This window comes from Scyliorhinus torazame, chromosome 11 (genome assembly GCF_047496885.1).
Source record: "Scyliorhinus torazame isolate Kashiwa2021f chromosome 11, sScyTor2.1, whole genome shotgun sequence".
Lineage (NCBI taxonomy): Eukaryota > Metazoa > Chordata > Chondrichthyes > Carcharhiniformes > Scyliorhinidae > Scyliorhinus > Scyliorhinus torazame.
The window spans coordinates 96046825-96064697 of record NC_092717.1 but is presented as its reverse complement, the minus strand read 5'-3'; the positions used below and the strand labels follow the sequence as shown (position 1 = coordinate 96064697).

Genomic DNA, 17873 nt, shown 5'->3' with positions numbered 1-17873 from the left:
TAGTGCAATTCTGTAGAACTTGCCATATCTGTCAGGTTGTAGGTAAACCACAACAAGTGGTCAGACCTCAGAAGTGAAGGGAGCTGTTTTTCTCTTTCTGTTGCCAGCTGTCTGTAGGTAGAAGCTGAAGATCTTCTTTTAAATATATTTTATTCCAAATATTAAATTCTCACATACAAAGGCATAACTATATAATACAATTATTATTTTTATTTTAACAAAGTAACTAACAATCCTAAACCCCCTATCCCCTCTCAGCCTGCCCACTACCTCTCCCCTCCTATCCTCCCACACCCCCCTCAACTGCTGGCCACGAACTGCTGACCTTAATTAAAGTGATGAACAGCCTCCACCTGGAATAGAACCTTTCCTCCAACTCTCTCAAGGCATACTTAATCTTTTCCATGACTCCCAACCATGCCGAGGCCTTGGGTGGCACTGCTGACCTCCATCCCAGCAGGAACCTTCTCCGGGCTACCAATGAGGCAAAGGCCAAGACATCAGCTCTCCTCCCTTCAAGAAGCTCTGGCGAGTCTGACAACCCAATGGCCGCCACCAGTGGGCACGGCTACAGCTTGACCCCAACAATTTCCTACATAATCGCAAAAAACGAGACCTAGAACCCAAACAGTTTAGGGCAGGACAAGAACATGTGCGAGTGGTTCGCTGGCCCCCTTAAACACTGCTCATGCCTGTCCTTCACCCAGGGAAGAACCCATTCACCCGTGCCCCTAGTCAAGTGCACCCTATGTACTACTTTAAATTGTGTCAGGCTTAGCCTGGCGCAGGAGGAGGTAATATTCACCCTATGCAAAATCTCCCTCCTCACTCCTCCCTCTCGCCCCAGTACCCACCCTGGGAGTAATGCTTTCCCACTGCAAAGAAGTCTTTTCCCACTGCAAAGAAGTATTTTCCCACTGCAAAGAAGTCCCTCTCCCCTGGATGAATAAACCTCCACAGACCTAAACCCCCCCCCCCCCCGATCTGTTCCATGAATACAGCCAATTCTGTCACCATCTCATAAGTCACCAGAAATCTGGACTCGACCTGTTCATCCTCGGGTCTCAAACACAATTGAAATCTCCCCCCCCATAGACAACTGGGGGAGTCCAGATCGGGGATAGCCGCCAACACCTTTTGATAAAATCTGCATCATCTCAATTTGGTGCATATATGTTCGCATATGCCACCGGAGCACCCGCCAGCACCCTACACACTATAATGTACCACTCCTCCCCTCTGGGTCTGTCAAAGTACTGGCTGCCGTGAAAGCCTCAAGATCGCCATTCCTTTCGACCTTGAATCAAAATGTGAGGGGAAACCTGTCCTACCCACCCCTTTCTTAGTCTCGTCTAATCCCTAACCTTCAAATGTGCCTCCTGCACGAAGACTACGTCGGTGTTCAAACTCCTCAAATGAGTAAATACCTGGGGCTTTTAACCGGACAATTTAGCCTCTTAACATTCCATATAACCAACCTAATGGATGCCCATCTTAGATTCAGCCACATGCCTCCCATGAGGGCCTCCAGCTGGGCCCTAACCTACCTCGAATCCAGGCCCATCCAAGATGGCTGTCGTCCCCACCCACATACTGATCCATACACAAAGCGACCCTCGTCGTCAGCATTTTGTCTACTCCCCCCACCCCACTTTGGTTACCCAGCTAACACCCCTCCCCCACCCCTCCAAACAACCGTCAACCACCCTTCCCAGCTCAGATAGGCACCCTCCCCCTCCCTCTCCAATCCCAAACACAAAAAACCATCCAGCCTAGTCTCATTGCCTTACCCCACACAAAACAGAAACCACCCGACCACCACCCAAGCATCCAGCCGCAGCCCCCTCTTCCACTTTGCTTCCGTTAACTTGCATAACCGTTAGCCAGGTGACCCCTCCTGCTTAGCAAGCCAAAGAAAAACCCAACCAGAAGAAGTTCAACACCCCCTTACCCTAGTTCCTCATCCAAATAATAGTACATACTAGGAAGGAAGAAAAGTAACAAGAGCCCGCAATTCGGCCAGTCAAACTACCCCATATTATCCTGCACAAGAAGAGAAAGAAAATAACAAAGACACGACAGTGGCAAGAACTGTAAACATGAACAAGCGAAATTCAAAAAACTCCAAAACATCTCATAACCACAATCAAATCTCTCCTAGTCCGCACTTCCTCACAAAGTCATTCGCCTCCTCCAAAGTGTTGAAATAATGTTCCTTGTTTTTAAAAGTGAACCACAAGGGCAGCACGGTGGCGCAGTGGGTTAGCCCTGTTGCCTCACGGTGCCGAGGTCCCAGGTTCGATTCTGGCTCTGGGTCACTGTCCGTGTGGAGTTTGCACATTCTCCCCGTGTTTGCGTGGGTCTCGCCCCCACAACCCCAAGAGATGTGCAGGCTAGCTGGATTGGCCACGCTAAAATTGCCCCTTAATTGGAAAAAATGAATAGGTACTGACACAGCTCATCGCTCATGAAAGAGGTGCCCCAGTCACTGGACATATTCAGGGAAACCGAACAGGGTGAAAATGCTGTGCAGTGCCTTTATAACAGTGGCCGAGGTCATGTCGGAACATGGGATAGCGAAGGGGAAGCGGGAGTACTCGTCAATGACGGTCAGGAAGTATATATTGCGGTTGGTGGAAGGAAGGGGCGCTTTGAAGTCGATACTGAGGCGCTCCATGGGCCGGGGGCCTTTACCAGGTGGGCCTTGTCTGACCGGTAGAAGTGCGGTTTGCACTCTGCGCAGATTTGGCAATCCCTGGTCATGGCCCTGACCTCCTCGGTGGAGTAAGGCAGGTTGCGAGCCTTAATAAAGTGGATAAGCCGAGTGACCCCCGGGTGACAGAGATTATTGTGGATAGCCCGAAGTCGGTCATCTTGCGCGTTGGCACATGTGCCGCGGGACAGGGTATCTGAGGGCTCGTTGAGCTCCCCAGGACGATACTTGATATCGTGAGTATAGGTGGAGAGTCCGATCCTCCACCTCAAGATTTTGTCGTTTTTAATCTTGCCCCGTTGTGCGTTGTCGAACATAAATGCTACCGACCGTTTGTCGGTGACGAGGAAGAACCTCCTACCGGCTAGGTCATGCCTCCAATGCCGCACAGCTTCCACAATGACTTGCGCTTCCTTCTCGACAGAGGAGTGTCGAATTTCGGAGGCGTGGAGGGTTCTAGAAAAGAAAGCTACTGGCCTGCCCGCCTGGTTGAGGGTGGCGGCCAGGGCGATTTATGACGCATCGTTCTCTACCTGGAAGGGGATGGACTCGTCCACCGCATGCATCGCGGCCTGAGTGATATCGGCCTTGATGCGGCTGAAGGCCGAGCGGGCCTCAGTCGTCAGGGGGAATATAGTGGCTTTGATAAGTGGGTGGGCTTTGTCCGCATAGTTGGGGACCCACTGGGCATATTAGGAGAATAGCCCAGGCAGCGTTTGAGGGCCTTGAGGCTGTGGGGAAGGGGAAGTTCCATGAGGGGGCGCATGCAGTTGGGATCAGGCCCTAGGACCCCGTTTTCCACGACATAGCCGAGGATGGCTAGCCGGGTTGTGCGGAAAATGCACTTCTCCTTGTTATATGTGAGGTTGAGGGATTGGGCGGTCTGGAGGAATCTCTGAAGGTTGGAGTCGTGGTTCTGCTGATCATGGCCGCAGATGGTAACATTGTCCAAGTACGGGTATGTAGCCCGCAGCCCGTACTGGTCCACCATTCGATCCATCGTTCTCTGGAAGACCGAGACCCCATTAGTGACGCCGAAAGGAACCCTGAGGAAGTGGAAGTGTCGGCCAGCTGCTTCAAAAGCAGTGTAGTGGCGATCTTCCGGGCGGATCGGGAGCTGGTGGTAGGCAGACTACAGATCTACCCGGTACTGTGCGATCTGGTTGACCATCTCCGCTATACGGGGTACGCATCAAGTTGCGTGAACCGGTTTATGGTCTGGCTGTAGTCCACAACCATCCGATTCTTTTCCCCGGTCCTGACAACCACCACTTGTGCTCTCCAGGGGCTGTTGCTGGCCTCGATGACCCCCTCCCTCAAGAGTCGCTGGAGCTCCAACTTGATAAAAATCATGTCTTGTGCACTGTACCGCCTGCTCCTGGTGGCGACGGGCTTACAGTCGGGGGTGAGGTTCGCAAAGAGCGAAGGGGGGGGTGACCTTAAGGGTCGCGAGGCTACATACAGTGAGAGTGGGTCGGGGTCTGCCGAACTTTAGGGTCAGGCTTCGGTGACCGCATTGGAAGTCGAGTCCAAGCAGTAGGTGGGCGCAGAGGTGAGGGAGGACATACAGTTTAAAATGAGCGTACTCAGCGCCCTGTATCGTGAGGTTCGCGACACAGTACCCCCAGATCTATACCAAATGGGATTCAGAGGCAAGGGAGATTGTCTGGGACACGGGGTAGATGTGGAGGGAGCAGCGCCTTACCGTGTCAGGATGGACGAAGCTCTCTGTGCTCCCGGAGTTGAAAAGACAGGGGGTCTCGCGCCCATTGACCCGGATCGCCATCACCGAATTCTTCAGATGTTTTTGCCGCGACTGGTCGAGGGTGTCTGCGTGGTTGGAGGTATCGGGGTCACAAGATGGCGGCCCCCACGAGTCGCACGTGTCGGGCTGAGTTGAAGATGGCGACCAAGATGGCTGCCCCATCGGTCGCACGTGTCGGTTGGTGTTGAAGGTGGCGGTCAATATGGCCGCCCCCATGGGTCGCACGTGTCGGGCTGAGTTAAAGATGGCGCCCCCACGAGCTGCACGAGGCGGATGACGCGTCTGAAGGGGGCGGTACCGGCAGGCACGCAGGCACATTGTGGGGTCTGTGGGCCTGTGAGTCCGTGGATCGGCCTGGTAAGCTTTTGACTTCGGGGCTTTGAATCGGGCCAGACAGACTCTGGCAAAATGTCACATTTTGCCGCAGTCTCTGCATGTCGCGGTGCGGGCTGGGCAACGCTACCGGGGGTGTTGGACTTGACCGCAGAAGTAGGAAGACGGTCCCCCGGGCTGAACGGGCAGCCGCGCGGCACAGGCCTGGGATGTAGTCGGATCTGGTGAAGGCCGCGTCAGTGGTGCCCACGAGGGGTTCGCTGGGTCTGCCGTGAACGCGCTGAGGCTCTGATAGGCCACCTCTAACGAGGTGGCTAGTTTTACCGTGTTCTGTAGATCAGTGGCCCCGTTTTCCAGCAGTCGCTGCCGGACGTAGTTAGACCGGACCACAGCCACGTAGGTGTCCCGGATCGTCAGCTTCATGTGCTCATCGGCCTTCACATCCCTACAGTTGCAGTTGCGGGCGAGTAGTGTCAGGTTCTCTAGATACTCGTCCAGCGATTCCCCGGCGCGTTAACGGCGGGTAGTGAGGAAGTGTCGCACGAACACTTCATTCACGGGCTTCACGAACTGTCTCTTTAGAATCGCGACCGCCGCTTCGTACGTGACTGCGTCCTCAATCATACCCGCGATTCGGTGGCTCACCCGGGCATGGAGGAGGTGCAGCTTGAGGGTGTCGGAGGGAGGCGTTTCAGAGGAGTCGAGGTAGGCCTCAAAGCAGATCTTTTAAGTGTATCAAAACCAGCAGCTTTTTGCTCTTAAGGAGCTGAAGTAAAATAACTGATTTGAAAGCAGTGATTGTCTAGCATCTCCTTTACTGTGAGCCTGAAATGATGCTGAGTCTGTAGGGAAGGTTGACAACATTGCCTGAAAAGATCATATCAACCTTGGAAGGAAGGAAGTACCAAACCGGAACCAGAAGCCTGTACTTCTGAAAGACATTGACTGGAAGTCTTCCCTGTGAATCAAAGATCCCTATCCTTTTATTTTATTAATATTTTCTTTCCCTTTCCACAACCCTTTCCCTTCTGTTTGTGTGTGTTTGTTGTTTTAAGGGAATTTAAATAAATTAAATTTCACTGAGATTGGAACTCTGGGTCAAGAGGGGCTGGAATTGACCATGCAGTAGCCCATGGTGTTGTAATAAAAAGACCTGCCCCGGTGCTGTGGGAATCTGTCCAAAGAAGAAGAAAAACACAAAGGGCTTTCAGCCCTCACGCCTGACACCCTCTTCACTCTCCAAACACTCCCTGTGCCCAACCATGCCATTTCATGCCCCGCACCCATCCTCTCAGGCCCCTCATGCCCTCAATGTCATGCTCTGCTCTTCCACTTAATACTGTATCCCCTCATTCCCTTTATTGCCAAGTTCTACCCTCCCAATCCCCCCCCCCCACTTCCCCAGATCCAGAGCTGGACAAGTTAGGATTGAAAAAAGAAAGTTTTTTTTGAAGCAAAGTGTAGCGGAAGTCTGTAATTTATTCCCCAAAAGCTATGGATGATGGTCAATTGAAGTTCTGAAGATTGTGATTTTTGTTGGGTAATGCACCAAGAGATATGTAACAAAGATGGATGCATGGAGCTCGGGCTCAAATCCGATATAATCTATTTGAATGATGGAACAGGATTAAGGGGCTGAATGGCTTACTTCTGTTCCTGGGTACCATCTTGTAATGAGTTGGCATTATTTGCCGTTGACAGCCCAAAAGGCTTTTATTTTATGTTTTAAGATTCAAGTGGAAAAATAGTTTGCACTTATTATTGTTACAGGAAATATGGAAAAGAGATGATGTCCTGCAGAAGACAGAGGCTGACCTTCTGCAGTCCCAAGTAAATCTCAAGGAGAGGGAATCAGAGGTAGGAGATTTGGACACCATCGCCAAGGGCCTCGGAGTGGGAATGCAGGAATTACAGAATCGTATGAAACAGATTGATAAAGAAAATTCAGCATTGAGAACAGAAATCCAGCAACTAAATCAGGAGCTGCATGATATCCAGCATCAGTACAGGGAGAAGGGTAAGCATTTACGTTTAAAATAAAATATGGGAGAGATAATGGTGGTACTTGAACTGGACTCGAAATATAGAGACCCGAGGTAATGCTCTGGGGACATGGGTTCACATCTCACCATGGCAATTCATGAAATCTGAAATATAAAGTTAATCTCAATAATGGTGACCAATGCAACTATCATCAATTGATATGAAACCCATTGGTTCCTTTAGGAAAGTGATGTGTTGTCCTTACATCGTCTGTTCTACATATGACTGCAGATCAAATGTAATGGTGTTGATTCTTTACTGCCTTTTGAAATGGCCTAGCAATCCACCTTGGACCTGATGATCTACATCCCAGAGTGTTGAAGGAGGTGGCTGTAGAGATAATGGATAAATTGATTATCTTTCAAAATTCTATAGATTTTAGAATGGTGGCAGTAGATAGGAAGGTAGCAAATGTAACTCGACTATTTAAGAAAGGAGGGAGAGAGAAAACAGGGAACTTACGGGCCTTTTAGCCTTACATCAGTAGTGGGGATTATGCTAGAATTTATTATAACAGATGTGATAACTGGGCACTTAGAAAATAATGGTAGGATTGAGCAGAGTTAATTTCCTCTGGCTCCACACATAGATTCCCTTTCCTATCCTTCAGTGGGCCAATCCTTTCCATGGCTACCCTCTTGCTTTTTATGTACGTGTAAAAAGCCTTGGGATTTTCCTTAACCCTATTTGCCAATGACTTTTCGTGGCCCCTTCTAGCCCTTCTGACTCCTTGCTTAAGTTCCTTTCATGGATTCATGAAAGGGAAATCATATTTGACAAACCTGTTGGAGATTTTCTAGTATGTCAATAGCAAAATAAATCAGGGTACAACAACAAACAAAGAAATGTACAGCACAGGAACAGGCCCTTCGACCCTCCAAGCCCGTGCCGATCACGCTGCCCGACTAAACTACAATCTTCTACACTTCCTGGGTCCGTATCCCTCTATTCCCATCCTATTCATGTATTTGTCAAGATGCCCCTTAAATGTCACTATCGTCCCTGGTTCCACCACCTCCTCTGGTAACGGGTTCCAGGCACCCACTGCCCTCTGTGTAAAAAACTTGCCTCGTACATCTACTCTAAACGTTGCTCCTCTCACCTTAAACCTATGCCCCCTAGTTATTGACCCCTCTACCCTGGGGAAAAGCCTCTGACTATCCACTCTGTCTATGCCCCTCATAATTTTGTAGACCTCTATCAGGCCGCCCCTCAACCTCCGTCGTTCCAGTGAGAACAAACCGAGTTTATTCAACCGCTCCTCATAGCTAATGCCCTCCATACCAGGCAACATTCTGGTAAATCTCTACTGCGCCCTCTCTAAAGCCTCCACATCCTTCTGGTAGTGTGGCGACCAGAATTGAACACTATACTCCAAGTGTGGCCTAACTAAGGTTCTATACAGCTGCAACATGACTTGCCAATTCTTATACTCAGTGCCCCGGCCAATGAAGGCAAGCATGCCGTATGCCTTCCTGACTACCTTCTCCCCCTGTGTTGCCCCTTTCAGTGACCTGTGGACCTGTAAACCTAGATCTCTCTGACTTTCAATACTCTTGAGGGTTCTACCATTCACTGTATATTCCCTACCTGCATTAGACCTTCCAAAATACATTACCTCACATTTGTCCGGATTAAACTCCATCTGCCATCTCTCCGCCCAAGTCTCCAAACAATCTAAATCCTGCTGTATCCTCTGACAGTCCTCATCGCTATCCGCAATTCCGCTAACCTTTGTGTCGTCTGAAAATTTACTAATCAGACCAGTTACATTTTCCTCCAAATCATTTATATATACTACAAACAGCAAAGGTCCCAGCACTGATCCCTGTGGAACACCACTGGTCACAGCCCTCCAATTAGAAAAGCATCCTTCCATTGCTACTCTCTGCCTTCTATGACCTAGCCAGTTCTGTATCCACCTTGCCAGCTCACCCCTGATCCCGTGTGACTTCACCTTTTGTACTAGTCTACCATGAGGGACCTTGTCAAAGGCCTTACTGAAGTCCATATAGACAACATCCACTGCCCTACCTGCATCAATCATCTTTGTGACCTCCTCGAAAAACTCTATCAAGTTAGTGAGACACGACCTCCCCTTCACAAAACCATGCTGCCTCTCACTAATACGTCCATTTGCTTCCAAATGGGAGTAGATCCTGTCTCGAAGAATTCTCTCCAGTAATTTCCCTACCACTGAAGTAAGGCTCACCGGACAGTAGTTCCCTGGATTATCCTTGCTACCCTTCTTAAACAGAGGAACAACATTGGCTATTCTCCAGTCCTCCGGGACATCACCTGAAGACAGTGAGGATCCAAAGATTTCTGTCAAGGCCTCAGCAATTTCCTCTCCAGCCTCCTTCAGTATTCTGGGGTAGATCCCATCAGGCCCTGGGGACTTATCTACCTTAATATTTTTTAAGACGCCCAACGCCTCTTTTTGGATCTCAATGTGACCCAGGCTATCTACACACCCTTCTCCAGACTCAACATCCACCAATTCCTTCTCTTTGGTGAATACTGATGCAAAGTATTCATTTAGTACCTCGCCCATTTCCTCTGGCTCCACACATAGATTCCCTTTCCTATCCTTCAGTGGGCCAATCCTTTCCATGGCTACCCTCTTGCTTTTTATGTACGTGTAAAAAGCCTTGGGATTTTCCTTAACCCTATTTGCCAATGACTTTTCGTGGCCCCTTCTAGCCCTCCTGACTCCTTGCTTAAGTTCCTTCCTACTTTCCTTACATTCCACACAGGCTTTGTCTGTTCCCAGCCTTCTAGCCCTGACTAATGCCTCCTTTTTCTTTTTGACGAGGCCTACAGTATCTCTCGTTATCCAAGGTTCCCGATAATTGCAGTATTTATCCTTCTTCCTCACAGTAACATGCCGGTTCTGAATTCCTTTCAACTGACACTTGAAAGCCTCCCACATGTCAGATGTTAATTTGCCCTCAAACATCCGCCCCCAATCTAGGTTCTCCAGTTCCTGCCTAATATTGCTATAATTAGCCTCCCCCCAATTTAGCACATTCACCCTAGGACCACTCTTATCCTTGTCCACCAGCACTTTAAAACTTACTGAATTGTGGGTCACTGTTCCCGAAATGCTCCCCTACTGAAACTTCTACCACCTGGCCGGGCTCATTCCCCAATACCAGATCCAGTACCGCCCCTTCCCTAGTTGGACTGTCTACATATTATTTTAAAAAGCCCTCCTGGATGCTCCTTACAAACTCTGCCCCGTCTAAGCCCCTAGCACTAAGTGAGTCCCAGTCAATATTGGGGAAGTTGAAGTCTCCCATCACCACAACCCTGTTGTTTTTACTCTTTTCCAAAATCTGTCTACCTATCTGCTCCTCTATCTCCCGATGGCTGTTGGGAGGCCTGTAGTAAACCCCCAACATTGTGACTGCACCCTTCTTATTCCTGATCTCTACCATATAGCCTCACTGCCCTCTGAAGTGTCCTCCCGTAGTACTGCTGTGATATCCTCCCTAACCAGTAGCGCAACTCCGCCACCCCTTTTACATCCCCCTCTATCCCGCCTGAAACATCTAAATCCTGGAACGTTTAGCTGCTAATCATAGACTATCATAGAATTGACAGTGCAGAAGGAGGCCATTCGGCCCATCTAGTCTGCACCAGCTCTTGGAAAGAGCACCCTACCCAAGGTCAACACCTCCACCCTATCCCCACAACCCAGTAACCCCACCCAACACTAAGGGCAATTTTGGACACTAAGGGCAATTTATCATGGCCAATCCACCTAACCTGCACATCTTTGGACTGTGGGAGGAAACCGGAGGAAACCCACACACACACGGGGAGGATGTGCAGACTCCGCACAGACAGTGACCCAAGCCGGAATCGAACCTGGGACCCTGGAGCTGTGAAGCAATTGTGCTATCCACAATGCTACCGTGCTGCCCTACAATGCTACCGTGCTGCCCTTCCCTCAACCAGGTCTCTGTAATGGCAACAACATCATAGTTCCAAGTACTAATCCAAGCTCTAAGTTCATATGCCTTACCCGTAATACTTCTTGCATTAAAACATATGCACTTCAGGCCACCAGACCCGCTGGGTTCAGCAACATCTCCCTGTCTGCTCTGCCTCAGAGCCACACTGTCCCTATTCCCTAGTTCTCCCTCAATGTTCTCACCTTCTGACCTATTGCTCCCGTGCCCACCCCCCTGCCATACTAGTTTAAACCCTCCCGTGTGACACTAGCAAACCTCGCGACCAGGATATTGATGCCTCTCCAGTTTAGATGCAACCCGTCCTTCTTATATAGGTCACACCTGCCCTGGAAGAGCTCCCAGTGGTCCAGATAACGGAAACCCTCCCTCCTACACCAGCTGTTTAGCCACGTGTTTAGCTGCTCTATCTTCCTATTTCTAGCCTCACTGGCACGTGGCACAGGGAGTAATCCCGAGATTACAACCCTAGAAGACCTGTCTTTTAACTTTCTGCCTAGCTCCCTGAACTCCTGCTGCAGGACCTCATGCCCCTTCCTGCCTATGTCGTTAGTACCAATATGTACAACGACCTCTGCCTGTTTGCCCTTCCCCTTCAGGATGCCCTCTACCCGTTCAGAGCCATCCTGGACCCTGGCACCAGGGAGGCAACATACCACCCTGGAGTCTCTTTCACGTCCACAGAAGCGCCTCTCTGTGTCCCTGACTATAGAGTCCCCTATTACTATTGCTCTTCTGCGCTTTGACCCTCCCTTCTGAACATCAGAGCCAGCCGTGGTGCCACTGATAGATGTGGTGTATTGCATTTTCAGAAGGCTTTTGATAGGGTTCCACAAAAGAGGTTAGTAAACAAAATTGTTTACTAACATCATCTGGGGTGCTATATCCAGTTCTGGGCATCTTATTGAGAAGGATGTGAAGGCATTGAAAAGAGTACAGAGGAGACCCATGAGAATGATTCCAGGGATAAAGAACTGTCGTTATGAGGAGAGATTGGAACGGTTTTTCTTGGAGAAAAAATGGCTGACAGGATACTTGGTAGAGATATTCAAGATCCTGATGGGTAAGGACAGGGTAATAGTGAGAAACTGTTCCCACTCTAGAGAGCATTACGAGATAGAGGCTCAGATTCAAAATAATTGACAAAAAGAGCAAAAGTGATGTGAGGAAAAATGTTTCACCCAGGGGCTGGTTGGAGTCTGGACCAAACTTGCTGAGAGGATGGCGGAGGAAGGTTCCATCAAGGTATTCAAAAGGGAATCGGATTGCTATCTGAAAAGAAAAAAGATTGCAAGATTACATGGATAAGGCAGGGGAGTGGGACTAGGCAGAATGCTCCAATGCAGACTAAATGGGCTGAATGGCTTCCTTCTACACTGTCAAGATTCTGTGATTCTCTGATTCCAGGATGGGATTGGGGGTAATATCCTGACATGGATTGAGAATTAGTTAACAGACAGAAGACAGACGGTAGGGATAAACGATCATTCTCAGGTTGTCAGCCTGTGATTAATGGGGAACCACAAGGATCAGTATTAGCCTCAACTAATCACAATCAATGAGCATGATTTTGAGCCGGCGCTCGCTGTCCGCAGGATCGGTGGCACTGGTGGAATATCCGGCAAAAAACAGGAAAACCGATTCTCGCCGGAGAGATCACATTTCCCGATTTTCCCCTAACCCTGTTCCAGGGGGCAGTGCCAGGAGCGGGCCCTAGTGGGCGTCCCATGGTGGAGATACATTGATGTGTTGTGCGGGGCGAGTGCTGGCTATACTTCCCTGTTCTTGGGGGTGGGGGGGGGGGGGGGGTGCATGGGAGGTTTCAATACCTGTGGGGGTGGAATAGGGAGCAGAATGCCAGCGAGGAGTTTCGGGGGGGGGGGGGGGGTACATGGAGATCCCCCAATACCTCCATGATGGGGGTTGGCGGCCGTTAGACAGCAGTGCTTATTGGGCCACCCTTTAAAGGTGGTGCCCCAATTTCTTTGGAACTGGTTGCTGGCTCTGAGGCCCCATTCCGCCAGAGCGATGGCGTAAACAACGGCCACTCATTATTTTTTGTCTAAGAGGCTCAAGTTTTCACGAGAAAACTGATCTGCGCAACTGGAGGGTTACACGCCAGTTTTCTTTCTGAGCCTGACACTTTGCCAAATTCTGGTAAGGTTCCAGCCCTTATCACTGATTTGGGTGTGGGGATTATAAAACCTCAGGAGACCCAAGAAGGTAAATTCAGAAGAAGTTTAATTTGACAACATGTTAAGTCCGCAGCTCGGCTTACAGTCCCAAGGACCCAATCGGGCCTACTGTTCTCGCCGGTCCCAGCCAATCTGGCTTTTATGAGGCGATTTTTATGAACCCAGTTGATTGGCCTACGCCCACTAGCAGCGGAGCTCATATTGCATGAGTCCCTCGGTAAGATCAATTGGAATGACCCCGTGGGTCGCGTGAGAGTTATTACAGGGATTGAATGTAATATTTCCGGGTTTGCTCATGACACAAAACTAGAATGAATGTGAGTTGTGAAGAAGATCCAAAGAGGATTCAAGAGGATTTACACAGGCTAAGTGAATGGGCATCAGTATGGCAGTTGGAATATAAAATAGAAAAATGTAAAGTTATCCACTTTGGTAGGAAAAACTAAAATTGAGAGTATTTCTTAAATGAGGAGAGATTGCAAAGTCTTGATATCCAAAGGGTCGTGGATGTTCTTGTTCATAAATCATGGAAAGCTGATGGAGGCCTGGAGCAGATTTCACATCCACTTCCAGACTCGCCAATGGCACTTGCCCAACAAGGTAAAAATTTAGGCACTGAAGTATTGTGTACAGCTTTGGTCTCTTTATCTAAGGGAGGATATACTGGCCATAGAGCGAGTATGATGAAGATTCATCAGACTGATCCCTGGAATGTCAGGTCTGTCCTATGAGGAGACAGGGCCTGTATTCCCTGGAGTTCAGAGGAAGGAGAGGAGATCTCATTGAAGTACACAAATTTCTCACAGGACTCAACAGGTTAGATGCAGGAAGGATGTTTCCTTTGGTTGTGAGGTTCCAAGTCTCAAAATAAAAGGGGTACCACAGTAGCACAGTGGTTAGCACAGTTGCTTCACAGCTCCAGGGTCCCAGGTTCGATTCCCAGCTTGGGTCACCGTCTATGCGGAGTCTGCACGTTCTCCCCGTGTCTGCGTGGGTTTTCTCCGGGTTCTCTGGTTTCCTCCCACAGTCCAAAGATGTGCAGATTAGGTGGATTGGCCACGCTAAATTGCCCTTAGGTGATGTGGGGCTACAGGTTTACGGGGATAGGGTGGAGGTGTGGGCTTTAGTGGGGTGCTCTTTCCAAGAAACGGTGCAGACTTGATGGGCCGAATGCCCTCCTTCAGCACTGTAAATTCTATGATTCTATGAAAACCGATAGGCCATTTAGGTTGTCAGTCAGGGAGTGTTGAATCTTTGAAATTCTCTACTCCAGACGGTTTTGGAGGTTCAGCCATTGATTATGTTCGAAGTAAAGATTGATAGATATCTAGATACCAATTACATCAAGACATATGGGGATATTGTGGGAGGATGTTATTGAGGAAGATCTGCCATGATCTTGTTACATAGTAGAGCAGGCTTGAGGGACTGAATGGCCTCCTGTTGCTCCTATATTCCTATGATGTGGAGATGCTGGCGTTGGACTGGGGTGAGCACAGTACGAAGTCTTACAACACCAGGTTAAAGTCCAACAGGTTTGTTTCAAATCACTAGCTTTCGGAGCACTGCTCCTTCCTCAGGTAAAGGAGCCTGTGTTCCTCGGCTGTGTAGTGGATATAACTTTCCATGTATAGATTCAAAATGTATCTATAGCATGGACTGATATTAAAAAGTCATTAGGCAGACCTTAACTTTCACCAGAGACGTCAATTGATGGTAGCAATCGGCCACCTTCAGTGGAAAGGAAATTTGCCGAAATGTAGAATGTGCCACCCACCATTACTGCCAGTGTTCACCCAGTTGCAAAAGTTACATTTTGTCCCTTGATTTCAGACTGAGTTCATTTGCTGTTGCAGTTTCACCTATTTAATGATACTCATTTGTTTAGTGTGGACCTGGGGAAATGATGGGAATGTGACAAGATGTAGGACTGTGAAAAACAGTCTGTTGTATCGAACAGCCATTTCTGGAATGTAATGGAAGTGCTGGGAAATTAATGATATTGGATAGAAAATGTATCACATTGATGGTGGAATGTTTTCACAAAAAGGCTATTACAGGTAACAGAGGTTGCTGTCTGCACTCACAATTTTTTTCTACTGTTGCTGAAGAACAATTGTATTCATTTCTATGTCTTTCACTCTCTCTCAAAATGCACTGATAGATACAGAGAAAAATTAAGAAGTAATTAAAACTTGTGCCACAATGAAATTGTTTGACACTGTTAAAGTTCTTAAACAAACAGGTAACTTTCAAGTTGCATTTTGAGGTTGCTATTGTAAAGATTATTTAAATCTACAATATGCACTTCTGATACAGCTATTATCTTGGTATTGCCGTCAGACTGAGGTATCAACTGACGTTTAGCTGTTAGCCATATGGCTGCATAGGCATGGGGTTTCACAGTGACGTGGAGACTCCACAGGCCTATAAAAATGGAAGGCGGGATCCAGATCTGAAATTCCAGCCAAAATTTCGAACAGATCCCATTTTCAGTGGTAGGGGAAAGAAATTGGGGGGTGACACATAAGAGGGAAACCCAGGCTCAACAGGGCCATTTGAACTCAATGCTCAGTTCAAACAGACCCATTTGTTTTGCTACAGGAAAGACTTTAACCTGTGTCAGAAATTTTTAGAATGGACATAAGTCCTCTTGAAGCATTGATAGGATATGTAGAACTGTCATGCTATGATCCTGAACTGAATAAAAGAAGTTTCAGGAGTTACAATATTTGTTGACATTTCCCCAAGGGCTATCGTTATTTCATTAGGAATGTTTGTCTGCTTTCCACAAGCTATAATTATCTCAGCAAAGGGTCCTTAATTCACACTTTGATTGATAACTCGGAGGTTATTAAAGGATTAGCTGTCTTTGATGAGAGGTTCAATACATGAGGAGATTTTTTTAAAATTAAGGGCTTTCATGAATGTGAGTGTTTTTTAATATAGTGAACGCTGTAAAAGATATTTACAACTTTATTTTATTTCAATTCAACATGGCTGCCAAGATCTTCCTATGGTGAATACTGGATGAGTTGGCATGGAGAAGAGTGTAAGGGTTAGGGTGGTCAGTGGCAGGGAGATGGAGCATGAGTTGGTATTAAACTGGCATGATGGTTATGAGTGGGCACGAGGAGTGGGGGAGTACTACATGCCAACTTAATGGCTTGGCATTAAGTTGGCATGTAGTAAACATGTGAGGTGGGTGATGGGGGTGAAGGAGGAGGGTCAGAGGGGACAATGGAGCGAAAATTTGTTCTGATGAGGCATTTTCTACAACGTCTGATAATTTCCCAACTTGAACTACTGATATTGGTAGCAAAAATCCTCTCCTACTGTAACCCACAGGGAAAAAGCAGTAAAACCTGGGAAACGATTGATACTGGTCCGGCCTGATCTAGCATATCTCAAAATGGTATTCCAGTTTGGACCAGTATCAGTCACTTCCTAGTTTTACTGTTCTTGCCTTCTAGGAAGGCACAATTCTTTATGAAATGTAGGCATTATAAATCAACTGATCAATGAAACTGAGGAATTTTCAAATGTAAATATTTTAGATCATTTTAGATTTTAGATCAAATGTGTGAGAATATTAACCCAGATTGTGCTGTGAGCATTGGAGGAATGGTTCTCATGGTTCACCTTATGTACAAGGAGTTTTTAAAAAAATAAACATTTTATTGAGGTATTTTTGGTATAGTAACAACAACAAAATAAACAATATACATGAAACCGTAAACATAGTGCAAAAGCCATTTACCTTTCGTACAGGTCCCACCCTTATTGACCCCCTACTCTAATCTAAATACATTTTCCGCAAAGAGGTCGACGAACGGTTGCCGCCTCCAGGTGAACCCTAACAGTGACCCTCTCTCAAGGCGAACTTGATTTTCTTCAAACAGAGAAAGCTAGACATGTCTGATAGCCGGGTCTCCGACTTCGGGGGCTTTGAGTCCCTCCATGCTAATAGTATCCGTCTCCGGGCTACCAGGGAAGCAAAGGCCAGAACATCTGCCTCTTTCACCTCCTGGATTCCCGGGTCTCCTGACACCTCAAAAATTGCCACCTCTGGCCTCTGCGCCACCCTTGTTTTTAACACCGTGGACATGACGTCCGCAAACCCCTGCCAAAATCCCTTAAGCTTTGGACATGTCCAAAACATGAGGACATGGTTCGCACCTGTCCTCCACCCCAAAGAATCTGCTCATCCGGGCCACTGACATGTGAGCCCGGTGAACAACCTTAAATTGTATCAGGCTGAGCCTGGCACATATTGCGGACGTGTTGACTCTACTCAACATGTCTGCCCATAGACCATCCTCTATCTCACCTCCCAGCTCCTCCTCCCACTTGCGCTTCAGCTCCTCGGTCTGTGTCTCCTCCGACCCCATAAGCTCCTTATAAATGTCCAAGACACTCCCCTCTCCTACCCACCCTCTGGAAACTACCCTGTCCTGAATCCTCCTTAGCTGTAGGAGCGGGAAGGTTGACACCTGTTTACGAAGGAAGCCCCGCACCTGCAGATACCTGAATTTATTTCCCCTCGCCAACCCAAACTTTTCCTCCAATGCCCTCATACTCGGAAAGCTCCATCGATGAACATATCCCCCATCCTCTCAATCCCCGCTCTCCGCCATAATCGGAACCCCCTGTCCATACTCCCCAGGGCAAACCGGTGATTATCACAGATTAGGGCCGTGTCCGATTCTCCCACTACTCTCACATGCCTCCTCCATTGGCCCCAAACTCTCAGGGCTGCCACCACAACTGGACTGGTGGAGTACCGTGCCGGCGGGAACAGCAGAGGCACAGTTACCAACGCCCCCAGACTGGTGCCCTGACATGAA

The 17873-nt window shown here is 48.2% G+C and overlaps 1 protein-coding gene across 6 annotated transcripts in view; it reads left to right on the top strand.

The window, feature by feature from the left end:
- Positions 1-17873, top strand: part of LOC140385401 (uncharacterized) — a 649931-nt gene that overhangs the window by 368806 nt on the left and 263252 nt on the right. For 5 of the 6 annotated variants that reach the window (XM_072467513.1, XM_072467511.1, XM_072467516.1 and 2 more), the window contains 2 exons: positions 5394-5516; positions 6582-6828. In XM_072467513.1, coding sequence (XP_072323614.1) covers positions 5394-5516; positions 6582-6828 — 370 coding nt within the window. The remainder of the gene's footprint in view (positions 1-5393; positions 5517-6581; positions 6829-17873) is intronic. The other variant, XM_072467515.1, reaches the window with a different exon arrangement.